Source organism: Lipomyces doorenjongii (assembly GCF_038497915.1).
Source record: "Lipomyces doorenjongii strain NRRL Y-27504 unplaced genomic scaffold V1508scaffold_12, whole genome shotgun sequence".
Lineage (NCBI taxonomy): Eukaryota > Fungi > Ascomycota > Lipomycetes > Lipomycetales > Lipomycetaceae > Lipomyces > Lipomyces doorenjongii.
In genome coordinates this window covers 169,280-195,030 of record NW_027118079.1, presented here as the reverse complement: position 1 = coordinate 195,030, position 25,751 = coordinate 169,280, and the positions used below count along the sequence as shown (strand labels likewise).

The following is a 25,751-nucleotide window of genomic DNA, read 5'->3' as shown; positions in this document are numbered from 1 at the left end:
AGCCTCAAGAAAATTACTGCTGTAATATTTTCTAGAGTTGGAGTGCAGAAGATACCAGGATAGTTATTCGGTAATATTGTCTGCCGTGTCTGCCGGCAAAGTGCGATTTAGACGACAGCTGTGAGTGTCACACAGAGAATTGACTTTGGCTGAAGCAAGGGACCAGCACCTCCAAAGTTTATATGTATACTGTACCTGTGGTGGCTGGACCGCCCACTACCTGGACATCGATGCAGCTGTACGAAGACGATGATCCTGTCAATCTCTCATTAGCGGGCAACACAAGATCAGAGTGCCCGTGACAAGCCACGTGAAGAGCCCTGGATGTCACTCGTCGCCATTACATATTGCAAAAATTGCACTGTCTAATATAACACAACACCTTGTAATTTAGAAAAGGGACACAGTCCTGATCTGCCCAATCTTCAGCGCGTCAGTCAAGTTCAGGTCGATCGCGTGACGGCGGAGGCACACTATCCTGTGTCTGTTTCCGATTGCCTTGATGATACGATGATATTGTTCCATGGCGCATAATACTCAAACACAATATAACTTGCCACATTTACTTCACAAAGCATATAATGGCAAAATCCCAAAGCTAGGTCGTATAATAACTACATTCACAATCGTTACGAAGAGCATACGCTACACGAGAGACTGAAAGAACGCTTGCACACCAGCATCTAATCCCTGCGCGAATTCCCACAAGTACCTACTGTTTCCCTTCTGCAGAACATGCTGCTGTACACGAGCATTTTTCCAGCTCGCGCGCTGTCCGATCCTACTCTCGTCCTCTGCCCAAAACTGTGCCGCGTCCTGCCATCCTATAAGAAAGCCATCCTGATAACGAGAGTGCTCCATTTTCTCGCCATAGGCATGCTCGTCCCAATACGCAGCATGCGACTGCAGGGCCTGACGCACTTCCTGCTCCCCATTCGAGGTTGCCTTGAGATGAGTACGGGCGTATCCCGGCAAGCAACCGGAATTTACCATCTCCCGGAAATCCCACTCGCCGCCGCTTCCCTGTTCAAACTTGTATGTCCAGAAAAAGAATCCTGCCGACTTTTGCGCGAAGCAGTTGAACTGAGCCTTGCCGTACTCTGCACGGAGCTTTACGCGATCCGAGTTACTCGCGCGATTCCACGTCGACGTGTCCAGCGTGCAGCTGAATTCACCCACTATCATGGTCGTATCCAGCCATTCCTGCTCGGAAGCTGCGACCAATTGATTTGGCGGTTTAGACTTGTCTTCGTCGGAGAAGCATTTGTATATATGCGTGTCGACTAGCACGCCCGGTTTTTCCTTCACGAACTCTGCGTACCTTCCACGATCCCATGCGTCCGAAATGGCAATAACCTGCGTCGGATCAATCGCCCTGATGCTTCTGATGGCTTGTGTGTAGTACTTCTCTGCAGTAGCCCCATAGCTCGCTTCGTTCACAATCTGAATTCCAATAACATTGTCGTAATCCTTGACTTCCCGCGCAATATATGCGACACAGTCAAGAGCTAACGACACATGCGACGACGAGCTGAAGAATTTGCCGCCGCCGGACACTCCCGAATGCGAGTCCGGATTAGCACCGCCTGGAACGGCGTGTAAATCGATCAAGACGCCGATATTATTCGTCCTTGCGAGCTCAATCATGCCTTTATATTTCTTCCACGCATGTTCGTATACACCCGATACTTTATCGAACGGGGTACCTTTCACGAAATCAGGACCAAGAACATAAAACCCCAACGGCACGCGGATCGCATTCACATGGTTCTTTACCAACCAATTCCAATCCTCATTGTTTACAAACGAGTCATAGTGATGATCCCATTTAGAGCGCGTGCGGTCAAGTCCCATATCTTTCACGCTCGATGACACGGCCGCGAATTCAGAGTCATCGGACGATTTGTTTGATGTGTGAAGTGATGGCGCGAGCCATTTCTCCAGCATGAACCATCCACCGATATTAGTGCCAACCTGTAACCGATATTTGAAGATCTCGCGCCGCAAAGCTGGCGTTGAGAGGCCCGGAGGATTCTGAATAGACGAACCTCCTGTGGCTTTCTCGAACTTCGCCCTTAACTTATTCAGGACCATATTATACCACTGTGGATACAATTCGCTAGTATACTTCGTCGTTCGTATAGTCTAGTAGAGCGCCGTTTCCCGGTGTTCATTTCTCTGCTGCCGCTCATCGGCCGCCGAGCATTGCGATGGCTGTGCTGAGTAGCCATGACGTGAGATATCCCTGTTAATGGATGCACGTGCCACGACTTATTTTTATGTAGTAGGATAAATCACATCGAAAAAAGCTGTCCGAGATTTTGCGAGTTGGGTCGTATGTACCTTTAGACGATTGGTTATATGTATGATAATATGGTATAGCATATTAGCTAGTTACAGGGAATATAATAATTGTATTCATGAATGTATCTTGCAATCTCAGAACTCAGGCGCTTGCAATTGAGAGAACTCCAAATTTTCAAATGGTTGGCCGAGCCGTGGTGCATGGCCATAATGCAGTTTTCACTCACCAGCATACTTATTCAAAACCTTGCAAAAGTAGCAGGATAAATCGATGAATCAAATACACAAAAACGCCGGTCCGTATACCACTTATATGGCACCAATTTGCCTCTAACAAAATATGCATACACAAACAAATCATTACATGACATTAATTATCTTTTATCTGGAGGCCTGTACTGCTTATTCCTGGCCAGTCGAATCGTTAGCCAATCGGCCGCTTCCTTAACACCGGTGCCTTTCAACGCCGATATCGGTAAAACACGACTATCCCTTGCTCCCAAATGTTCCGCAATTTTATTAAAAATCTCCTTGATGTCTTCTACTTCAAGACTATCGTCTCGGTCCTGCTTATTCGCGAGCATAAGAACGGGTATGCCTTCTGTATCCTGATGAGTAACGATCGTTCGTAATGTATCCCTGCACTCTTCAATCCGTGCGCGATCGGTCGAGTCCACGACGAAGACTATGGCGTGGCATTCGGCATAATACGCTTTCCACAGCGTTCGGAGATTCTCTTGGCCGCCAACATCCCATATTTTGAGATTCATGTTGTTAATCGTTATATGTCCGACTTCAGAATTGTTAGCTGAGATTTTAGACAGATGCACAACGACAACATACCATTTTGACCGACTGTAGGAATAATTTTTTCGGGAGACAGACGTCTGCCTTCGTTATATATACTCTTCAGTTTCTCTAGTAATGTCTAACTGTCACGTTAATTACAAGTCGTTTGGCTCATAATCGTGCTCCATATCTGCACTTAACGTACCGTTTTACCAGCATTATCCAATCCTAATATTAAACACGAGTATTCTGTTAAAAGTTTAGTATCATTTCAGGCAGAAACGGTCAAGGAAAATATACCTTCTTTCCTCGTTAATTCCAGGTATACACCTTTCGCTAAATGATACATGTTTGTACCTCTCCCGTCTCTTCTTTAATCAACTGCAAAATAGCAAATATCGTAACAATGCCGTCAATGGCTACTTCAGTCTCTATATTACGTCTTCTGTTGTCGAAAAAGCACAGAGTGGATTACCCGCGATGCTGCGGTCTAAGTTGCCCTCTTGTTACCGCGGTGTCGTCTGCGGTAGACCATAATGTCTGCAATGCGGCTCGCCATATATCTTCCGCGTCGAAATTTTTGTTGCTCTGTTCGAACAAAACACGATTTAGCAGCAGGCTGATTTTATTATCTTATAATATATTCCCTTGTAGCTTAAGCACGCAAGGTTCATGACGCTAGCACAGTAATCGACCGTGTCGCTCACTCACCCGCACTCGAAAAAACTGATTGCTCCTCAGAACTATTTCACGATGAACCTCTACCTCGATGCCGCGAAATTCATCTCCCCTAAAACCTCTTTCGCCAAATGCTCTGCGTCAAACTTCTCTGATCTCCAATCAGCTATACAGAAACTACTACCATCACTCAAATCTGATCCGAAACGCATTTACGCATTGCTAAAGTCTACGATTCGCTACAAAGAGATTTTAGACGATGTGTTAAAACAGGCTGAGCTATTGCAGTATGAGAAGGTTCGTATTTTTGTTCGTGGACTTTGTGCCGGGGCGTTGGCGTCGTCGTTGTGGAAGGAGGAATAGGCAGTAATTGTGTAGATATCGTATAGTATTGCAATTGTCTTGGTCCACGACTTTTTGATCTCGAAGACGGGCATAACGGCCGGCAAAGGACCATTGAAGGACGCGATATTGCGGCACAAGACGCGATTGAAAGGAGAATTTACAAAGGTTAAAATCAAACGAGGAATTAGAGATTTGGGCGAATTCAATACGAGTAGTAATGGTACGTGTCGGTGTTGGCTGTTTGAGGATTCTAGGGTTGATGTTGGTTGACTATGAGTTAGATCGGACAATACGTTGGATTCGTGTGAATAAGATAGCACCATCCACGCTTCCTGCATCCCTTCCGTTTACGGAAACGTCAGAATTTCCGCCGCCGCGGGGGACGATTTGCGCGGACCCATTCATCCCTCACCTGTACGCGGTCGCGAACACGCACACCCGTCAACTGGTCTCAACACAAGCGTATCAACGAGGCGAACTAATACTGCAAGACCGCGCGTCATGTTTCCCTGCCATCATCCTCTCTCCAATGTCAGGTGAAACAGTCATTGACGCCTGCGCGGCGCCAGGAAACAAAACGACGCATTTAGCCGCGATAATGGGCAACATTGGGAAAGTGATTGCGTACGAATTAAATCCTGATCGAGCCAAAGTTTTGCAACGAATGGTTAAGCGTGCGGGTGCGAGTATTGTGCGAGTGGAGAATCGGGACTTCACAGGAGCTGTGCCGGCGGAGTGGGAGGATGTTACAAAGGTGATGTGTGATCCGTCGTGTTCTGGCTCGGGGATTTTTAGGAAAGAGGGGTTTGCTATTACTGTCAGTGGCGATGAGACGGAGGAACAAGAAAAAGATGGTGAAGATACGAGTGGCGATGCATTGGCGAAGCGGTTGTTGAACCTGTCGATTTTCCAGACGCAGATAATGAAACATGCGCTGACGAGGTTTCCAAAGGCGACGAGGGTGGTGTACTCTACTTGTTCGATTCATGCTGAAGAAAACGAAGACGTCGTCAGGAAGTTACTGACGGATCCGGAGATTGCCAAGCTGGGATGGCGGGCCATGGGTCGCGAAAATGTTATTCCGACATGGCATAGACGAGGATGGAGGGACCGGTTTCAAGGGATGGAATGGCCACAGACTCCGGAGGAGATTGCGGAGGGATGTGTGCGCGCTGAGCCGATCGTGGATGGCGGCATTGGTTTCTTTGTCGCTGGATTTGAGCGTAATTGTGCCTATACCCATAAGCGTGCGGCCGGTCACGATGACGATAGTGAAGAGTGGCGTGGGTTTGATGATGCAGTTGACAGCAGACCTGTGATTGAGACAGCGATAAAGAGAAGAAATAAGAAGATAAAGAAAAATAAGAGAAGCGCGTGAGATTGTTGTGGATAATATTAAAGGCATGGTAGTTAGGCGTTTTTACTGTTTTGAATAGACCATTACGTACAGTTGCTCAGACATTCAGACTCACTGTTGCGTTCCCTAGTTATCTACAAAAATACCTGAATTGAAAAAGACACTGCTGGTTTCTGGTATGGTGTACACCCGGCTTACGCTGGCGGATATCGAAAGGGTTCCTTTACCACGCTATGTTCTGAACGTCCTCAATCTCTTGTATTACATTCACACCTCCACTTCACTGTTAGCAATTCGACTTTAGCCTGTAGTGGATTTGTATCGGGTTCTAGTAGCTATGGAAGAAACCACTTTGGGCAGTACTTTAGCAGAAGGTGCCGCTTCGTCAATGTAGCAGCGGTTCTACTAAGAGAGTTAGTCGATTATGTCGAAGATTTTTTATTTTCGTTGTGACTTTAAGCGGGCCCATATTTACTAGCTTCAGAGATTTGGGGTTGAGGGCTCTCTTCTATGAGATATTGAGAATAAGTATAATATCTGGACTTTCTTGATTTTGGCCAAGCAAGCTTGCCTAACAGCATGGGCGCCTTATGTGTTCATCATCGATAGAGCGCAATCAGAGATCCTGAAACGGATTATATAGGACCAGTATTATATAGGTTGTAAGCAACTGATTTACAGTATTATTAGGAGCAGGTAAGGTCAGCAATCTGGCATAGGGGCGCCAACACTTCGCCCTATTTTAGCAGGCGAACCACGCCCGCTTGAACTCACTGGGGCAAGTCGCAGCCACAGTCTTTCCACCTACTCAACCCACGCCCCAGTACGCGGTTCCACTTTCGTCGAATCTCATTCACTCCCGTCTTTCGCCCTTCACAGTCCGGCCACGCACCAACCTTAAGTAGTCGCGAGAGAACACAGTCGAATTATCACCCTCATCACCTGTCTATCCACAATGACTTCTGAAGTAAGTGTTTACCGCATCACTTTATTCTTTTTTTCTTTCCACCCGACCATTCTGAATGTCCGCGCTCTCTTGTATTTCTGCCAGTTGTGCGATCTGAAGGGCCGTCGATCACCGGCATGTGAGCCAGAGACGCGCAAATCCTAGTCCGCGTCTTTGCCACTATTTTAGGTCGCCATCAAATTCATTGACTTATAGGAGCAAGAAATAATTTAATAGAAGTAACCTAGTTCAGGAAGAGCAAAAATTGGATTTTGTGTGTCGGGGAGAGTGTTTCGAATTTTGTGTGGATCGTGCGTGGCTTCGTGTGATGTCGCGTACAATACATTGCATGAACTGATATGACAATGATGAGATTTGGTGATGGAATAGCAGATGTGATGCGCGCGTGCAGTGCTTCTGAATAGGATTGGAAAAAGTGGATTAATCGGTGGAATCGAAACTATTAATGCTAACTGTACTGCAGAGAGAAACGAAAACCTTTCTTGCCAGGCTTTGCGAACAGGCCGAGCGATATGATGGTATACGAATGTGTTGCATTATAGTCATATAATAGTAGACTAACTGCAACAGAGATGGTCACGTACATGAAGGATGTTGCCAAGGTGAGTAATCTTGATTGATACTGTCTACTATTATAATTGCTAACAAACGAAGCTCGGTTCGGAACTGTCTGTAGACGAGCGCAACCTTCTGTCGGTTGCGTACAAGAACGTGATCGGCACGCGCCGTGCGAGCTGGCGAATTATTTCGTCGATCGAGCAGAAGGAGGAGGCCAAGGGCTCTGAGCACCATGTTTCGCAGATCCGGGAGTACCGCTCCAAGATCGAAAGCGAGCTCGAGGACGTGTGTGGGGATGTTTTGGCCGTTCTGACCGAGTACCTGGTTCCTCAGGCCGAGAGCGGAGAGTCCAAGGTGTTCTACTATAAGATGTATGTTTGAGTATCATTCGACATTCAGTGTGGCTGCATAGGTTACTGATATAGTATTCAGGAAAGGAGATTATCACCGCTACCTGGCCGAGTTTGCTTCCGGCGAGAAGCGAAAAGAGGCAGCGACTGCAGCGCACGACGCGTACAAGACGGCCACCGACATTGCGCAGACAGACTTGACGCCGACGCACCCGATCCGTCTTGGCCTCGCGCTCAACTTCTCTGTGTTCTACTACGAGATTCTGAACTCGCCTGACCGCGCGTGCCATCTCGCGAAACAGGCCTTCGACGACGCTATCGCTGAGCTGGACTCATTGTCAGAGGAAAGTTATCGAGACTCGACGCTGATCATGCAGTTACTCAGGGATAACCTGACGCTCTGGACCAGCGATTTGGAGGAATCTGCGCCGGCGGAAGCAGAGGGAAAGAAGGACGCGGACGGAGATGAGGAGCTTAAAGATTAATGATACAAAACCGTAAATGTGTTTCTCATTTCGTCTGTCATATGTTATTATTCTCTCTGTTATAGTTATATCGTATGTGCGTTGTGGTCGTTTGTTATAGTGGATATTATCATATATATAAATAATGATATCAGCTTATTTATTTGTATAATTTTAATCTATTGTATTGCGTAGATGACTATACATGCATTCAACTTGCAATGTTGTACGTTTATTACACACGTAAAATAATCTTAGAAGACCATAGCCGCGACAACGCCGACAAGGGAGAGCGATCCGAGAGAGACGGAGACGAGTTTGTCGGCGGCGGAGCTTGACGTCGCGGCGGGATGCGAAGATGATGAAGAGGACATGCCGGTGGATGAAGTCTGGCTGGACATCATGGTAGAGAACGTCGAGGCAGACGCCGTCATATTCATTGCCGACGAGACGGAGGAGTTCATGGCCATCGGCATCATCATGGAAGAAGACATCATCATGGAGGAAGACTTCATGGAGGACAACATCATCATGGAGGAAGACTCCATGGAGGAAGGCTTCATCGAGGACATAGTGACCTTAGTTGATGAGGCGGGCATGGAAGTTGTAGAAGCCATCGATGAAGTGATGACCTCGGACGAAGTGACTGGCGCAGAGGAAGATGTCGCCATAGAGGTCGCGGCCGGCGTGAGCAAGGACTCTACGAGGCCGGAGAGAGTGACGGATGCAGAGAGACACAAGCTCTCAGCGAACTGCACAGTGGTCTGCTGGTCTGCCTGGTCGCACGAGGTCGCGATACAGCTCGCGATTGTGTTTATGAAAGACGTGGCAGTGCAGAAGCAGTGGATATCAAGCGGGGAACAACCGGTTGCTCCAATGGCGTTAACGGCGCAGTTCTGTTTTGTTAGAATTATCTTGATGGAATAACACGAGCGGGGACATACTTGAGCGCAAGTTGGGATGTCGGATAAACTCTGGGCGGACGCGACAGCGACGAGGCCGGAGATGGCGGCAACAGTTAGGAAGCGCATATTGATAGCAGACAGGCAATCGATTGAGTAAAGTCAGAGAGTAAAGAGTGTCAGAGACGAGAGGAGAAGGAGGAAAGAGGGAAGAGGGTGAGTAAATAAGAGTGGGGAGTGGGGCGGATATAGTAGTTCTACAGTCGACAGTGACAGCGACAGATACACACAGTTCAATATTAGAAGATATAATGCCGAGGCTGACGAAGCTTGTCTGTAATGAGATACTCGGTGCTATGGGATTTTGCTTCAGTACAGTACTGGATATCTTTGGTCCCGGGTCTTGACGATTAACGTTCGGGTGAGAGGCTAGCTTCCGCAAATGGCGCCCCGTCATCGGCACCTTCGAGTCACTGTTATCAGCGAAGCTCCTTCGAGCATGGGTCAGCCGCGTCGCTTTTGTCTACACTTCACCAAAATAGTGCACTACCCAAAATGGAATTGACGCACATTGCTCGGGTATTTGCGTCCACAACGTTAGGTTAAACTGTAATTGTCTCGCTTTCTGTGTCTGTGACCTCTCTGGTATCCAAAGGCCTTGTCTGTCGCCATATATACTACTTGTCACCACTCCTCTGTCTGCATTTCCACCAACACAGTACGAACAATGCCTTTCGGCATCCTCGATCCAAAGCTTCCAGCACACCAGCGCGTGCCTGGCACTGTCCATCTCTACGAGGCAATCCATGGCGCCGACCAGTTCACCACTGCAAACCTCAAGCGCGACGGCAACATAATCCTCGTCCCACAGCCATCAGACTCTCCCAATGATCCGCTCAATTGGAGCACTAGAAAGAAAGACTTTATTCTTTTCATAATATGCCTCGAGGCTATCATGGCGTCTACCGTCTCCCCCATACTCGCCTCGTCCACGATCGTACTCGTGCTGTATTTCAGCAAGGGCTTCCAACCCATCGCCCTACTCACTGGCTGGCATCTCGTCGGCGCTGCATGCCAGTCTGTCGTCGTCACTACGATCTTCGTAAAGTACGGCAAACGGTTCCCGTACATCTTTGCATCCGCCGTGCTGGTCGGTTCCTCCGCCTGGGCTGCCGTCGCCACGTCTTACAGGTCCCTACTCTGGGCTCGTGTCTTGCAGGGCGTAGCTCTCGCCCCGTTCGAAGTCGCTGTCAACGCGTCCGTCGGTGACATGTACTTTGTCCACCAGCGCGGTGTCCGACTGGCCCTTGTCAGCCTATCTATCTTTGGAACAACTTTCCTAACACCGATTATCACGGGCAACGTTACGAACAGCTTGGGATGGCATTGGATGTTTTGGTTGGTCCTGATCTTCTCGTCTGTCACGCTCATCCTCGTGTTCTTCTTTGTCCCTGAGCACGTGTACAACCGCGACAAACGACTCGACACTGACGTCGTCGGCGATGACCTAGCACAACAAGCACCGTCGGACTCAATTGTCAGCTCTGACGTGGCCGACGACGATAATGAAAAAATTCCCTCGACCAGACAGCAGGAGGAAAAAGAAACGTATTGGCATTCTCTGCGGCTCTTTTCTGGTAGCAAAACGTCTCGTCCGCTGTGGAAAATCTTTTTGCGTCCGTTTGCACTGCTGTTGCACCCCGCCATAATCTGGGGGTGCCTGACGCAGGGCACCATGATCGCCTGGACTGCCATGATCGGCGTCGTTCTGGCCGCTGTGTTCATGGGCCCGCCATTATGGTACAACGAAGTCAAGGTGGGATACATGTACACCGGTGCAGTCGTAGGTGCCATTATCGGTTTCGCGGTCGCAGGCGTTCTGTCCGATTTCTCGGCGAAATGGCTCTCGCGCCGTAACAACAACATCTACGAGCCGGAATTCCGCATCCTACTCGTCATCCCACAAATGATCTGTGGCTGCATCGGCATTTGGGGGTTCGGCTTCATCTCATCAGACATGTACAAATACTCTCAATACCTCCCGCCTTTCTTCTTCGGTCTCGAAACATGCGGCATGATCCTCGGCGCGGTCGCATCAGCTTCGTACATCACCGACGCGCACCGCGATATTCAGATTGAAGCATTTGTCAGCATGCTACTTTTCAAGAACCTATTCAGTTTCGCCTTGACAGATAAAGCGTACCCGTGGCTCCTTGAATCAGGTATCAAACGATGCTTTACTATTATAGGAGCCGTACAACTTGGGGTCAGCTTTTTGACCCTTGCGTTTTGGATTGTGGGAAAGTGGAATCGGTATATTATGCACCGGTATAATATCCTGCGTATTCTACATTTGGAATAATTCGTATGTAATATAAATTTGGAACTAATGAGGAGTTTTTCGATTCGACTGATTATGATTATTGGGGTATAATAATTGGGATTGCGTGGACGGGATGGCTCGCTAACCAAAATTAAGTGCTGTTAGTTTAATTTGCCGTGGAATTCGGCAACTTGTTGTAGTGGGGTCGACAGTTAAAATCCCGCATGGACCCGGGACAGGCAGAGCGAACAAAAGTAGCATTCTGCACTCAGCTGATCACCATCATTCACAGAAGGGATATAGTAAAAATTCATGAAACAGAGAGATAAAATATTATAGACATAAGGATATAGTAAAAGATTGCGCTATTTACGAATCTCCTATCAAATCTTTAAATGCAAGTTTGCCGGGTTAAGACCTGTCAACTGTCAAAGCCTGCAGGAGGTACACTGGCGTAGGTGTCGACGCGACCTCATGTTGGTCCGCGCATAGATTCCGCCCCAGTCTCGTCTAAATAGACGAACTAGGCGTTTCTTGTACACGCGCTAAATTGGCGTCGGGTCAGACAGTTGGTTAGTAGTCTGATCTACAGCCCGTAGACGACTGTTGATTATGTAGAAGAAGATGGCGGCCAAAGGGGGTAAATAGACGTGGAGAGGAGGTACGATATAGTACGAGTGAGTCGACGCCATCCGACTGACTCCTCACACTGTTCGAGCGGAAGAAAGATGCAACATCAGTCACAGTCCCCGCACCCAAAGGTCTCAGCATTGAACGGCGCAAAAAGCGTGAAATATCGCTGGCATTTCGAATAGCACCGAATACGACGAATGGCGTCTCGAGACGCTGCACAGCGTACGCCACGAGCCAATATGGACACAGGGCGGATTTCCAAAAGAGGTATCGCTCTGTGAGACCACAATTTGAGAGATTTGCGCCACAAACCTGCATGCGTCGAGGCGGCCGAATCGGCGCCAAGGTGGGCGGTATTTCAGAAAATGCCCAAACTGCGTGTTCTCGACGCACGGATAACGCATCAACTGCAGAGTTTCTTCGTTAGTTGCGCCACCATCACATCGTGAGATTCACCATAAATACCGGCACTCCCCCCGGAGGCTCCTCTTGACAAGTTTTGCCATTTAAGCCATTTTCGCCCCGACGGTGCCAAACACAATACCACATCCGCGCCAACTATCATCAGATCCTTATTTTTCTTCGGACACATAGGATCCTAACTGTCTTGACGTTTTTCTTGTCTATTCTTTGTTTACGCGTCTTGAGAGCCCGCGCACTCGCAAGGTTGGTGTGATTGTTGCGACGATTGCTTTTGATTGTAAGTTGTCCATCCGGGACATCCCCATCACGACCCTTCCGCTCCTTTTGTTCGCGCACACGGTATCTAACATGACGCAGCTCAACAATGGACGTCGACTCTGCCCTCGCTGCGAATCTCGCAGGCATCGGCGGTCCTCAGGACCCGACTGCAGGCATGCACCACCATCACCATCCTCACCACATGAACATGTCGGCCGCCGTTGCTGCCGCCGCGGCAATCGACCCTGCCATCGGGCTTAACACTGGCACGCAGGACGAGATCGATCCCAAGAAAACATGCATTTTCTGCCATAAGACGTTCTCGCACCCAGGTTCTCTTGGTCGCCATCTCGATCTTAAACGCGGGACGAGATTGCATCCCGCAGACCAAGTCGATCAGCTTCGAGGCGATGTCAAGCGACGCGGCGATATCGTTGAGATTAAAGCCCGACGTGCGCGGCGTGCAAAGGAATATAATGCCCGCGATGAAGTCAAGGAGCGCGCTAAGCTGCGTCGCAAAGAGAAAGAACGCAATGCGCGCGGAAAGGAAGAGGCCAAGGCGAATTTCCTTAACAGACTAGGTCTGCCTGCGTTGCCGCCCCATCCATCGTTTCCGTACATGGTCCTCTACTTTTTGCCGCCGTCGCAGTGGCCGCATGATCCTCCTACCCAGGAGACGTATAATCAGTTGTACCTGATTTTAGACCCGTCCATGCATATTGATGATGATCGATATCTCGACTGGGCATCTAAAGCTAAAGTCGCGTACGATAATTGGGTAGGACTTGCGAAGAATAAGAGAGTAGACGTGTGGAACCGAGAGCAACGGTCTGCGGCTGAAGCGGCGTTGGGTACCTTGACGTTGTTTGATTTGGGGAGACGAGAGGAATGGTTGATGGATGAAGAGAAGAGGATTATGACTATGGAGAGTATCATGTAACGTGAAAGTGGGACGTGATGGAGTTTACTGTTAGTGTGAGATAACTTAGTTTGTTCGGCTGGTTTTGTATTTCTATCGTTCGTTTCGCGTAATGTATAGCAAGGCATGCACTATTTGACTTTGATGTCTGCTTTTATTACTCTCGCTGGACACCACTGCAATTATTAGCAACAATGACTGTAGGTAATCCTCAAAGTCACATGGACGATAATTGAATAGTTGAAGCGAATGCTTGTAAAATGTATAAGATAAGATCGACTTCCGGATATTTAGTCCGCAGCCATCGCATGCGGATTCAGCGACAAGTTGCGGAAAGCGACTTGGCTACAATCTCAAACTGGAAGTTTGATAAAACATCAACGTCACATTCCGATGATTCTACCCTTTTTATACCCCTAACCCCAATAGAGTCTGCCAGTCCCAGTCCACTTGATGCGACGTGACCTATATTGCATATTGTTATCTGAGTCCCACTACAGTATGTAATGCCGGTGCCAAGCGTCCTACAAGCAATAGGCTGGTTCTTTTGATATTCACTGAAAGGCGCAGGCGGCTGCAGCATAATGCCAACGAGGGGAATGTCAATGTATTTGTTGTACCGCCCAAACAAACCTGGGTTAGGGCGGTTTCTAGTGGGTTGTGGGTTAGGGCTCTTCAAGATCGTTGGTGAGATACTCTACGAACGCGCCGCCACTTAAACACTATACACAAAACAAACCATGACTGGCACCTCATCCCCGACATCAACTGCGTCGAGTACCTCGCGAACTGTATCGTCGCCATCGACGCCATTGGGGATGGCCAGTACACCGAGCCCGCGCGTGGCGCACGCGCCGGGACAATCTGCTACACCTGTTGTTGCTGCCGATGACAGTGGAACTGGGTTGAACGGGAAACGGCCGTTGCCGTTTGACACGTCTGTGTTTAATTCGAAGCGGTCGAAAGCTTCGCCGTTGATTGTCATTGAAGATGATCCTCCAGAGTTAATCAGTTTGTTGAGCGACGACGAGGACGCCGATACTCAGTTAATCGCGATATCGCCTGTGCGGAGGAAACAACAACTCACGTCGTCGGTCCCGAAACGGGAACCGCAGCAGCGGAAGTTTTCATTTAGCGACATGCTGAAGGTTAAGGATCCGTTGAAGCACTCTTTGAATGCAGGGACTGGTGAGCGTGGATATGACGCGTTACTGGGCGTTCTGGATACAAAGATCGTGGGGTTGCAATACTATAACGGTGCTATTCTGAGCGGGGATATGGTGAATATTGTCTTTTCGTGGATGTGGCGACTCACAGTGCTAACGGCGTGGTAGGTCAATGTAGGTCGCGATAAATATAATCAGTACGACAAGAACGCGTTCCGCGTTGATAATGTTGACGGTCGGCAAGTTGGCCATATCCCACGCGACATAGCAGGTAAGCTCGCGAAATACGCCGACCGCGGGGTTATTCAGCTCAAAGGAAGAGTCGTTGGGTATCCCGGGGGATTCGATGTTGCGCTTGATTTGGAAGTCTACACGAAGAGGGATAACGTAATTCCTCTCACTGTCGAGTTCACAAATGATAGAATCAGATTTGAGGTAGCTGTCTATATTCTTGAGATGTGAATAGTGAGGTGCTAATTGTGATAGTCTCGCGAAGTTGCAACTATTCACCAGAACCTCGGTTTTGCCGAGCGAGGTCCAATTGGGACCAGTTCTAACCTTCCCAGTCAAGTTCCTGGTCCGGGCATATCTGGACTTAGCGGACTCAACGGACAACCCCCACTCTACGCCAACGAACCCTTAGCTGCCATCCATGGTCCCGTCGACGTCGACAACCCATACGGACTTCCTATGGAACTGATCGGCCAAGTGGGCGAAGCCAACGCGCGTGGTTTTTCTAACGCAAGGTACGGTCACACTGAGGAAACGCTCAAAAGCCTTCCCAAGGCGACGCAGCCAACACGTGTCGCGACGAAAATGCTTGATTACCAGTTACAAGGACTTGGGTGGCTGTTACAGCACGAACATCCACATTTATCTAAAAAGACTCCAACACAATTCTGGACGTGGGTCCAGGGTAATAGGTTCTGGAACCGCATGACGAATTTCCATACTGAATCGCCGCATCTGTTCAGCGGTGGGTGTCTGGCGGATGATATGGGTCTCGGCAAGACGATTCAGCTTATCTCGCTTATCTGCCATGATCCGGAGACAGCGGTGCGAAAAGGACTTATTAAAGCTGACACGACTCCGCAAAAGTACGCGGGCATGCCGACGTTGATTCTCGCGCCGGTTGGATTGATGTCGAATTGGTCTGGACAGATTCTTACTCATGTGGATCCGGACAGTCCGTTGAGAGTGTTAGTATGGCACGGCAGCAAAAAGTTCCCAAGTGTCAGGTTTGCAGATTACGATGTCGTTATTACCTCCTATGGTAGTGTCACGTCCGAGTATAAAGAGATTGAAGCCATGGAGGATCCTGAGAACCTGAAACCGATCAGAAGGACACCCAGGAATATGCGCATATTCGAGCAGACCTGGCGCCGCGTGATTCTGGACGAGGCGCACATTATCCGGAATCCCACGACCAAAGTTGCGCTGGGCGTTCTCCGTATCGACGCGTACTCTCGATGGGCACTCACCGGTACACCGATTATGAATTCCTTGCAGGATTTGTTCTCGCTTGTCAGATTTTTCAAGGTATCGGGAGGTCTTACGGATCGTGCTGTTTTTGAGAAAGTTATTACTCGCGGCTTTAATCTCAAGGACGGCGAGTCCGAGACGCGCTTACAGGCGCTCATGATGACGCTCTGCCTCCGACGTCTCAAGTCCATGCATTCAATCGTTAACTTGAATCTTCCACCACTAAACGAATACATGCATACAATCGAATGGACAAGAGCCGAGCGACAAGTCTACGATGCGATGGAACGCGAAGCACGCGGCGTTATGGAAAAATATCGTGATGCCGAGGAAGGCGATGGCAGAACTAAGTACATCTACCTGCTCGAAGCCCTTCTCCGTCTCCGTCAGATTTGCAACCACAAAGGTCTCTGCGGCGAGCGAATACGTGGTGTCGCTGATATCGCGGACAAGGAAGTGGTGGAGGCCACACACGACAGTATCATGGCATTGCAACTTCTATTACAGGCTGCGATCGATAATGAGGAAGAATGCCCGATTTGTTTCGAGACTCTGCATGACCCGAGAATTACTCTTTGTAAACATATATTTGGAAAGGATTGCATCGAGGATGTAATCAAAGCTGGTCAGCCATGCCCTATGTGTCGAGCAGATCTGGGCGATCCTAAGCACTGGCTTGTGGCGCCAATGGGCGAGAGCAAGTCGAATGATACAGTCGTTGCTGAGGGTAGCAGTAGCAAACTAGAGGCAATTCTGAGGATTCTGAAAAGTATGATATTTTTGCACTAATTTTGCTTGTTCTAAACTTACGACTGACGATATTGCAGAGTCCAAGGAGCAAAACGATTCAGCCCCTAAGGACGACACTCCCGTCAAGACAATAGTATTCTCACAATGGACTTCGTTCCTGGATATAATTCAAGCACGCCTTGTCGAAGCCGGTATCGGTTTCACACGTATCGATGGCCAAATGACCGTTCCTGAGCGCGACAACGCGATCCTTGCACTGAGCAAAGACAAAGGCATCACAGTCATGCTAGCCTCGCTGGCGGTCTCGTCCACCGGCTTGAACCTGACTGCGGCGAGTCAGATCATTATTAGTGATTTGTGGTGGAACGTTGCGCAGGAGCGACAGGCTGTCGATCGGTGTTATCGGTTGGGACAGACGCGACCGGTTAATGTGTTTCGGCTTGTGATGCAAAACAGCATTGAGCAGCGGGTTATTGCGATTCAGGACGAGAAGGTTGAGCTGGTTGAGCGGGCGTTGAACGATGGACGGAAGGCTACGAAAAGTAAGGAGGCGCGGCTGGCGGATATTGAGCGGCTGTTGACGTCGAATGAACACCGGCAGCATCATGCACCTGCTGCCCTGATGAATCCTGCTGAAGAACGGCAGAGGAGGGACAATTTACGGCGGCGGGCGGCGCGAGAGGAGAGAAAAAGAAGGGAAGCGGAGGAGGAAGATGACCTGGATGGGTTTATTGTTCGAGATGAAGAAGGAGAAGAGGATGACAATGATGACGAGGACGAGGACGAGGACGAGGATGATGGCGCGGCTATTCTTGCGACTCGGCAGGACTCCAGCAGTGATAGTGAAGATGATGACGATGACGATGACGATAGCAATACGCGTGGATCCGATTTATTGAAGAAATTGACTGCTAGACGGCAGAACCGACTGGGTTCATAGACACGGTTACTGATCAGTGTGACCTCTTGTACTTTTAGATTTGTGGCTTTTGTTGTGTGTATCTATTAGAGATGTAATTCGGTAATGCCTCTTATATGATCTTGCGCGGATATGAACACGGCTGTTCCACAATCCTGTGCGACGAAATGCTCATCAATAGCGTACTTTATATGACTGCAGGGTGCTATTTAATGAAACTGCTGCAGCCATGTAGTTTGTTTTCCGGCCATCTTCGTTTTCAACGAAATCATTTGGAAAAGTCATACAAAATTAGGCGTCGCCTGCCCAAGGTTGTGGGATTAGCAACCCAGATTTGAATTGTGACTGAGAGCCAGTATTTACGAATTCGACCGTATCGTACTCATACATATCAGCACTGGCTTTGTGCTTATTGGTACATCTATTCTATTACTATTTCGAATATCGGAATCGAGCATACTACCCAATACACCCAATCAAAAACAAGCCCCCAATTCGCGATGTCCTCAGTTTACACGTACAAATGCATCACATAAGACCAATTCCAATCACTGTTTTCCACCTAATATATACGACCTCTGAAGGAGACATAAACCAGACAAAGAAAAAAGACAAATAAATAAAGCTAAGGCACAAAAAACATCGTCAGAATGTAATTGATGATGCAGTAGGACTGTAAAACAACCGGAGAGAACGGAGCAAAAAGAAACAGTAATACAAGCCAAACACAATCACAAGCCAATTGATGAATCATCACGATATTACAAAATAGAATAAACAAAGATGAACTTGGACAGCAGATACGCCGCCGATTCCTTTTAGTTTCCGTTCTCGTTATTCCAGGACAAGTAAGTATGATCGCCCAATTTTCGGGGCTTGATGAGATGCCGGACGGTGAACAACAATCCGAGGACAACACATAATCCGCCGACAACGAGATAGGCTATACCCAAGAACGGATTTCTGCCGCCGACGACGGACCGTGTGGATATGACGAGGGTCTTGGTGCCGCCATACACAGTGGTGGGGAAACGCATGCCAATGTCCATCTCGTAAATGCCGACCTGCAATTTCTCAGTGTCATTTCGTAAAACGAGTTTGCTGAATGTCGGCAGGCCAGCTGTTCTGATCCAATTCTGCAGGGACTCCCACTGGGAAATATCTGGCAGGTTCTCGTCGGTATACCCATCGGGATATGATAATATCCAGTTCGGGGGCGGAACGACTTCAGATGCCTTATACTGCGTCTTCTTGAATCGCTTCTTGTCACTCGACCACGCAATTCCCTTGTCCGTCATCACATACGTCACATTCTCGCTAGACGGTGACGTAATATCGATATTACCCATGAAGACCGGATTCGCGAAAGTATCATTGAAATACGAGTTCGCAATCAAGCCGCATGGATAATAGGGCTTGCCCTCATCATTCACAATTAACGGCTTACATAGTTGAGCGCTCGTCAAAGCCGCCGCGCTCCTTGGCTGGCCCTCTATCTGTTGCTCGTCAATAGACTGCACATATCGTCTGTGGTTCTGATAAAAATTCGTGAGGCGGTAGTAAACCAAGATTGGTGGGGACATTTCGGACTCGATTGCGAATCGGAGACTGCAATACGATTGCTGGCCAGTCGGCGCACTCGAATTAACGTAGCTTCGCCACTGGGCCGCGGGTTCCGAGGCTGAGTTACGGAAGTGCCCGCTCACGTACTGTTTTGGGATGGTTTCAAATACGGTGCCGGCTTCGCTGCAGTGGGTGTAGTCTATATTTAATTCTTGAACTCTATAGCTGGCCCATAGTAGCAGAGCGCCAATTGGGGCGAAAATGAGGCCGACGGCAAAGAAAATCGGCAGGACGGTTTTTGGTGTCAGGATCGGCCTACAGGGATTATTAGTCTCCAGTTCACGAAAACAGTACGGCCCTCTAATATATGAAGAATACTTACTGCCATGCTTTTAATCTCTGCTGTCTAAACGCGGTGTCTATCAAAATGCGCATCAGTATCCCATACGGAAATTCCCCTGGTTACAGAACCAAGTCAAATACAAACAAACATACTCGGCGGCCGCCGCGACTTTGGCTTCTTCTCTGTCGTACGCGGTTGCGTCTCTTCCAAACTATCCGCGTCGTCGTCAGAATGGTGACGGTGGATCAATGGCATGGTGTGGAACTATCTGTAATGGTATGCCTTGTTGCTATTTCGAGCGGGCTGATTTATTGCGAGTAACGAGTACTGCGGCTCCCGAGCTATAAGCCACTTCTTTCGGATGAATTATAGAAGCGGATCGTAGGAAGTACGTAGTATGCTGGAGTTGAACAGTGTGCAGTAATGCAGTTCGTAGAGAGAGGTGTTGATTGACCAAGTATTGGCCGGAGTTGACGATGCACGAGGTGTGCGTGCGTGTGCGCCTTGCGCGCCTGCGCCTCCCATGGCTAATTTTCTCAAGATGCTGAGGCATTTGTGGTCGTAAGTGAGTTGCGAGATGACGAATAGGGTTACAGCGGGGGCACTGCTTCGGATATAAATATTCCACTGAATAAGTCCGATGATGCCGCATCGCATTCATGTTCATTAATATACTCTGATTAGTATACTTATGCTAGAGCGTAATTGTCAAACAAATGAGTTACAGTGTTATGCAGATATTCTTTTTACAGTAGCTAGCAATAATATCGGCAGTTACTTGACTACGCTGCAAGGCGACATCATCCAGCGGCGTTAATACTAATAATTGTTTGCATTGAATTTGCAGACTGGGATCACGAAATACGGCGGCAATGCTACTATGAACTACAAGATATATAGCTATCTGTCGAGACTGTAGAACTTCCGCAAGCAAATGGACCGACTGGAACTGCAGCCTTTGGACTACATGACTAGTCCGCCGTGTATCATATATTCCGGCAGTATAACGAGACGATTCGTATAAGATTCGTATAAGCTAACAGAGCGGGCACCGGCGTTGGCCATTAATATTGTAGCGATAGTTTAGAGGTGGACAAGGAAACGCGTATAAGGTGGCTGTGCCGTGTCATTGGTGCCCATGCCGAAACACCCCAGCCAAGACTTCCGGCGAATAAATTATCACTAATATTCCGAAATCATTCGCCATATGCCGCAAGTGTATCATTTCGACGAGATATCTGGTATATCTGATCCCTATGGAGTCAGACAAACTGTTTGTAAGAGGAATTAGCCTACTGCTGTCGTGGTGCTCGCCCTCGTAGCCTAAGCGATGCGATTGCGACGGCGCTCAGTTCGCGATCTTTATGCTGAGTGGGCGGCAGTGAAGGTTGGACAACGTGATGCAGGGCAAAGCGCACCATTGAACACGACGTATATACAAAGCCACACCCGGCCACCGCCTCCGCCCTCACTTCCACCTCCACGATTACTACTTTCTTATCTTCAATACTTCTCCCCAAAGTCCATCAACATGAGTTCTGGAGGTCCACCTCCCGGTCCGCCCCCAAGTGCCGCCCCGCCCGTGCCTGACGGTATGTATTCTCGAATGTCTTGGCGATTGCCTGCTGACTGATCTTGCGATTGCAGGCTGGCTTGCAAAATATGACACAAACTACAACACGTAAGTAATCCAACTTCTTCTCTACTTTCTCGTGATATGCGTGTACAACCCTTGGGACGATGGCTGATGATGGTTAGCTATTATTACGTTAACTTGGCGACCGGAAAATCGCAGTGGGAAAAGCCGCCCGGTGCAGACCAGCCACCAGCATATTCGGCTACGCAAGATCAGAGACAGTACCAGCAAACTTCCCACCAAAATCGAGGACCGATAGGCAACCAAGGCGGCTACGGCGGTGGAGGGTACGGACAGCCATATCCGCAGCAGGGATACTATCCACAGCAACCGTACTATCCACAACAAGGATACTATCCACAACAGCAACAACCCGTGTACGTACAACAACAGCAACCGCAACCTCAACGGTCGGGAATGGGTGCGGGAACGGGAATGGCGCTCGGTGCGGCCGGTGGTTTATTAGGAGGAATGTTACTGGCCGACGCCATGACTCCGGATGTCGTTGTCGTGGATCAGGGGCCAGGCGGTGACTACGACGGCGGCGGTGACTTTGGTGGCGGCGACTTTGGCGGTGGTTTCTAGCGCGTGTTTTGGAGTTGTGTGTGAAATTTATTGCCATGTTGGTCCATCTTGTGTAGATTGCGATACAGTTATAATAATTCCACAGACGATAATGCGTGAGCGACATGTAGACTTATGCATCGCGATGAGGTTGCTTCACATCATGCAAACGTCTTATTTTTGGCACATTTTTTGTGGCAATAATTTGTTCTTACATTTACATTCTCTATTAATCTCAATTTTCTTGTGATAAGGTAGTTCGTCGTGGAGTTGTGATTAAACTTTAATAATATTTGACATGACCGATGACCGCCGCACTAGCGCGGGGACTAGCAGACGCATTGAATGCAACGATCAAGATAGACGTATGGACTTGACTTATTTCTGGTAATTTAGCTACATGGTAGTTCTCGGGCTTATCGTACAATGTGAAAGCTCTCTATAGTATCGAACGTGAATATATTTAAGGTTGTTGCAGCGCGTGGACTCCACGTGTGAATGTTATGTCCAGCTCTTTGTTCATCTGTAGTAGAATTATCTGTGGCCAGAGAGTTATAGCGAGAGGATATAGACGGCCGACCCCAATGAGGACTAGGCAACTTTGCCAAATGACATATCCAACTGTCTCAACTTGTATTTACAAGTAACGAATAAACAAAATTCTGATCTGTAATTAATACGGTAACCAAAACCAATATAAACAATAGAAATATACAATGAACCATGTCCGTCACACCTTAATATCCTACGCACCACCGGAAGGTTAGCAGAGATCAAAAGATGCAAGAATTTACAATAACTGAAATGGATTGTTGAATCCATACACGTAGCCCAATGTTTCTATGAATCGTGCACCCCAAACACCAAAAAGTGCTAAAACAGAATCGTGAAAGTGTGCGCAGAGTGGTGCAAGCTAGTCATCGTCAAGGCTCATGTCAGGGAATGACTTCCCGCGCACGCGGCTTATTCCAGGATCATCCAACGGCCGGACCTGCTTCACTGGTTGTTCGTACCACGTGGACGGAGTCCGGCCACGCACAAACACGCCTTCGTCCGGTGCGTCGGAGACGTCGTCTTCATCGGCGTCGTATTCTGATTCCCGAATCGACGTGACGGAAGACTTTGACTCACGCTGAGCAGGACTGGGCCGCTCGTCTAGCACCTCGTGGTCGTTGAAGTCGTCATCGTCGTCATCGTCAATACACCCGCCATCGCCGCATAGCATTTCTTCGCGAAATTGAACGCGCACAGGAAGGGGTGTGTCTGCAGGCGTGCCTACAGAGCTCATCAAGCCAGCCGGTATGGCAGCTGATGCGGGAATCCCGACTTGCTCTATCCTTTGGCTGTGTTGGTGCTGCGGGCGCGGGGATGCGTGCCGCGAGCGGGGACAGGCGGTGCAGGATCTTGATCTATGAAGGTACCCATGGCGCGGTGATGGTGAACGCGATATAGTAGCCGTCGACGGCGTTCGGGAGTGCGTATGGCGTTTTCGTTGCTTTGATCGACGGGCAAGATGCTGATCATCTGTTGAGTTGTCTTTGAAGCCCTGGTCATTGGAGAAAAAGAACGATGGATCGGACAAAGGTGACGGGTCCGGTAACATCGGAATGCGCAGGTCGAGCTGTGTTGCTTGAGGAAACAAGTCCCTCTCACAAGATGTCGCGGGTGAGGACGATGCAAAGGACGACGACGAAATAGACGATATTGGAGGTGACGACATGGGCGACAGCACGGACGAGCCGCGGTTGGACGACGTTGATGTTATTGAGGAAGTCCTCGTAAAACTTTGTGGATACTGCGTGGAGTAATGCGGTGGATAATGCATTGCGGAGAGCGGCGAGGTTGTCGAATGGGACGGGTATCGCGACGGGTGGTAATAGCTCGCGACTTCAATCGGGGCGGTGCTAGAGTACTCGACGTCGTGACTCAGCGGTGGTACCGGCTGCGATGTAAACAGCGACCTGGGAAATGAATGCGGTTGGCGAAGGGCGGATAGCGACGGATGGTGATTTGGTGGCACTCGGCTAGTGTTGATCCTCGGGACCGGCACTGCTGCCTGCTGGGACACGGTCGCTGGTGCGGTCGATGTCAGGGACGAGATATTCCTGGTTTGATCCCGGTCATGGTTGGTGGATTCGATATTGAGATCGTGCAAGCTCTGAGCGAGGATATCATGCAGACTGGCCGAGACCTGTTTGCTGCTCGGAGCTGGCACTGGAGCTGGAGCTCGATTGCCAGTCCCGGCCGGCGAAGAGGTCCGTAGATGGTCAGGGAAGAGCTCGCGCTCACCGGGCATGCTGATGTGCCGCAGCTGCTGAGTCCAGCTGGGGCTCAAAGACGAGTGGGACAGAATCTTGAAGATGAACTGCAGTGGTTGTGGCAGGTGCGGTTGACCCTGGAGCGACGACTAGCAATTAGGAAGAGCAGAGCTGCATGTAGACGACACCTCGTTTGGCGTACTGGGAAGGGCACTTGTGGATCGGTGTTGCTTGCTTTGTGAGATATACTGAACGATTGGAGAGCAGATAGGAGAAGCGAAGACAAATTCCAGACGACGTTGCCTGGTGAAGTGAGAGCGGGAGTAGGACTGTCTGCTCGAAGCGGTCCACCGTTGGCCACGTAGCAATCGTAGCAGAGGTAAGCTGCAGAACCGCAGGACAGAATTTTTAGCAGTGAAGGACGTGGAGAAGCGGAAATTGTGTGGAGTAGATGGCCGACTGGTAAAGGAGTAAAGCCAGCCGGACACTCCTGTCCACGGTACGCACTGAAACTCTATGACACGATCTAAGGGTTACTTACGGTATCGATGTCGTTAACTCTCTCTTGCTCTAACACTCTCTGTCGACTGCAGTAATCTGGAATGCATCAAGCAATCAATACTATAACTGCTATCCATCCATCTATCTATTTTGTACATGTGTGCAATAGCAGTCCAGTGATAATAGCGACGAGCCATGGGGTTGCTCTTCGAGGGAATACATTTATCGCGAGATGCCGCACAGGAGTCTCAGAACAAAGTTGGAGCCGCACGAGGCACGGAATGTCCGTGCCCTCTCGCTACTTCCGAATCCGGGCTAGCTCCACTTATGCTAGTTTGCTGTGTCTACCAGCCTCTATTGTTGACCCAGCAACAGCTGCGGCAGCACCTCGCTCAGCATATATATTTTAATAGCGATCCCACTCGAAGTATCTAGCGCACAATGCCGTGTACGGCATCTGCTCAGGGACTGTGCGCGTAATCCTGCAGCTGTTAGACTTACACCATAATATCACGCATTATGCGTTGCAGTCATGCTAGAGTCGTTCTATCGGGAGGGAAATCCAATGGGGATTTGAATAGAGTCCACGCCCTAATATTTGTTGCCTATGACATACCTTCTAGGACATAATATAAGAAAGGTAATATCCCGAGGCGTGTTCATGCGTGCGAGCATGCTCTTGCCCAACGCTTATAGACTTGACTTTGGAATACTTGTCAGTAGTCATACTCTATCATACCACTAATGAATCTGTAAAGACTCGTTGCCACATTCCACGAAAATCCTCTTGCTTTGTCCTTTGCGATACATGTCGATGCGGAAGCGCAAGATGAATCGCCAGTATAGGTTTCCTAATCTGTCATACTAATGCGAACTCTTCAACATCGCCATACTTTCTAGCGTTAATATATAGGAACCATACTATCGATCCCATATCCCTTCTGCAAACCATCACAAGGATATAAGTGACAAACGACAACACAAGCGTACGCAAAAAAATCGTAAAGGTCTGCAAGGATATTGCGAATATCCAAATACCAATGATCGAACTGCAAACTTAAGGTCGGCACGCCGTGAACTGCCACATTGTCGAGGGCCACTTGAAGATGGAGCTAATTTTGTTGCATTTTGATGTCCGTTCTCTAAAATAACGATTCTTGTATATTTTTGGCCGCAGTAGTAATGAACACCCGCCCATACGACGCATGCGCTTCAGAAGAGTCGAATTAATCCAAGAAACACAAGCAAGCGCTTAGTAGCAATCTAATCTTCAATCACGTTTAAGCCATGCGCTGGATT

The 25,751-nt window shown here is 48.8% G+C and overlaps 11 protein-coding genes across 11 annotated transcripts; 6 read left to right on the top strand and 5 right to left on the bottom strand.

The window, feature by feature from the left end:
- Positions 1–330: 330 nt before the first annotated feature.
- Positions 331–2,275, bottom strand: V1508DRAFT_413451 (glycoside hydrolase superfamily). The gene has a single exon (XM_066939787.1). The coding sequence runs from the start codon at positions 2,092–2,094 to the stop codon at positions 646–648; it is 1,449 nt and encodes a 482-aa protein (XP_066797196.1). The 5' UTR covers positions 2,095–2,275; the 3' UTR covers positions 331–645.
- A 2-nt stretch (positions 2,276–2,277) lies between these two features.
- Positions 2,278–3,667, bottom strand: V1508DRAFT_367496 (ADP-ribosylation factor family-domain-containing protein). The gene is made up of 4 exons (XM_066937392.1): positions 3,394–3,667; positions 3,299–3,342; positions 3,148–3,232; positions 2,278–3,097 (listed from the first exon to the last, which is right to left on the bottom strand). The coding sequence occupies exons 1-4, from the start codon at positions 3,440–3,442 to the stop codon at positions 2,679–2,681; spliced, it is 597 nt and encodes a 198-aa protein (XP_066797195.1). The 5' UTR covers positions 3,443–3,667; the 3' UTR covers positions 2,278–2,678.
- A 3-nt stretch (positions 3,668–3,670) lies between these two features.
- Positions 3,671–5,601, top strand: V1508DRAFT_413445 (S-adenosyl-L-methionine-dependent methyltransferase). Its single transcript, XM_066939786.1, has 3 exons — positions 3,671–4,068; positions 4,150–4,336; positions 4,398–5,601. The coding sequence occupies exons 1-3, from the start codon at positions 3,847–3,849 to the stop codon at positions 5,492–5,494; spliced, it is 1,506 nt and encodes a 501-aa protein (XP_066797194.1). The 5' UTR covers positions 3,671–3,846; the 3' UTR covers positions 5,495–5,601.
- A 1,284-nt stretch (positions 5,602–6,885) lies between these two features.
- On the top strand, positions 6,886–7,833 carry V1508DRAFT_351585 (14-3-3 domain-containing protein; the record flags this gene model as incomplete). The annotated part of the gene is made up of 4 exons (XM_066936821.1): positions 6,886–6,958; positions 7,011–7,042; positions 7,095–7,369; positions 7,431–7,833. The coding sequence occupies 4 exons, from the start codon at positions 6,886–6,888 to the stop codon at positions 7,831–7,833; spliced, it is 783 nt and encodes a 260-aa protein (XP_066797193.1).
- A 116-nt stretch (positions 7,834–7,949) lies between these two features.
- Positions 7,950–9,182, bottom strand: V1508DRAFT_454619 (uncharacterized protein). The gene is made up of 2 exons (XM_066942586.1): positions 8,757–9,182; positions 7,950–8,708 (listed from the first exon to the last, which is right to left on the bottom strand). Exons 1-2 carry the CDS (start codon positions 8,841–8,843, stop codon positions 8,067–8,069), a joined length of 729 nt encoding a protein of 242 aa, XP_066797192.1. The 5' UTR covers positions 8,844–9,182; the 3' UTR covers positions 7,950–8,066.
- Positions 9,183–9,264: 82 nt separating this feature from the next.
- V1508DRAFT_413437 (major facilitator superfamily domain-containing protein) lies at positions 9,265–11,413 on the top strand. The gene has a single exon (XM_066939785.1). The coding sequence runs from the start codon at positions 9,442–9,444 to the stop codon at positions 11,074–11,076; it is 1,635 nt and encodes a 544-aa protein (XP_066797191.1). The 5' UTR covers positions 9,265–9,441; the 3' UTR covers positions 11,077–11,413.
- Positions 11,414–12,149: 736 nt separating this feature from the next.
- V1508DRAFT_460619 (uncharacterized protein) lies at positions 12,150–13,517 on the top strand. The gene is made up of 2 exons (XM_066942775.1): positions 12,150–12,370; positions 12,451–13,517. Exon 2 carries the CDS (start codon positions 12,458–12,460, stop codon positions 13,289–13,291), a length of 834 nt encoding a protein of 277 aa, XP_066797190.1. The 5' UTR covers positions 12,150–12,370; positions 12,451–12,457; the 3' UTR covers positions 13,292–13,517.
- Positions 13,518–13,984: 467 nt separating this feature from the next.
- V1508DRAFT_454616 (SNF2 family N-terminal domain-containing protein) lies at positions 13,985–18,007 on the top strand. The gene is made up of 4 exons (XM_066942585.1): positions 13,985–14,550; positions 14,605–14,871; positions 14,923–16,687; positions 16,746–18,007. The coding sequence occupies exons 1-4, from the start codon at positions 14,011–14,013 to the stop codon at positions 17,606–17,608; spliced, it is 3,435 nt and encodes a 1,144-aa protein (XP_066797189.1). The 5' UTR covers positions 13,985–14,010; the 3' UTR covers positions 17,609–18,007.
- V1508DRAFT_413427 (ligand-effect modulator 3 family) lies at positions 17,997–19,969 on the bottom strand. The gene is made up of 3 exons (XM_066939784.1): positions 19,646–19,969; positions 19,533–19,569; positions 17,997–19,465 (listed from the first exon to the last, which is right to left on the bottom strand). Exons 1-3 carry the CDS (start codon positions 19,746–19,748, stop codon positions 18,406–18,408), a joined length of 1,200 nt encoding a protein of 399 aa, XP_066797188.1. The 5' UTR covers positions 19,749–19,969; the 3' UTR covers positions 17,997–18,405.
- Positions 19,970–20,925: 956 nt separating this feature from the next.
- On the top strand, positions 20,926–22,197 carry V1508DRAFT_413424 (uncharacterized protein). Its single transcript, XM_066939783.1, has 3 exons — positions 20,926–21,085; positions 21,141–21,174; positions 21,252–22,197. Exons 1-3 carry the CDS (start codon positions 21,025–21,027, stop codon positions 21,712–21,714), a joined length of 558 nt encoding a protein of 185 aa, XP_066797187.1. The 5' UTR covers positions 20,926–21,024; the 3' UTR covers positions 21,715–22,197.
- A 409-nt stretch (positions 22,198–22,606) lies between these two features.
- On the bottom strand, positions 22,607–23,989 carry V1508DRAFT_403118 (uncharacterized protein; the record flags this gene model as incomplete). Its single annotated transcript, XM_066938533.1, has 2 exons — positions 22,607–23,030; positions 23,157–23,989. 2 exons carry the CDS (start codon positions 23,987–23,989, stop codon positions 22,607–22,609), a joined length of 1,257 nt encoding a protein of 418 aa, XP_066797186.1.
- Positions 23,990–25,751: the final 1,762 nt, after the last annotated feature.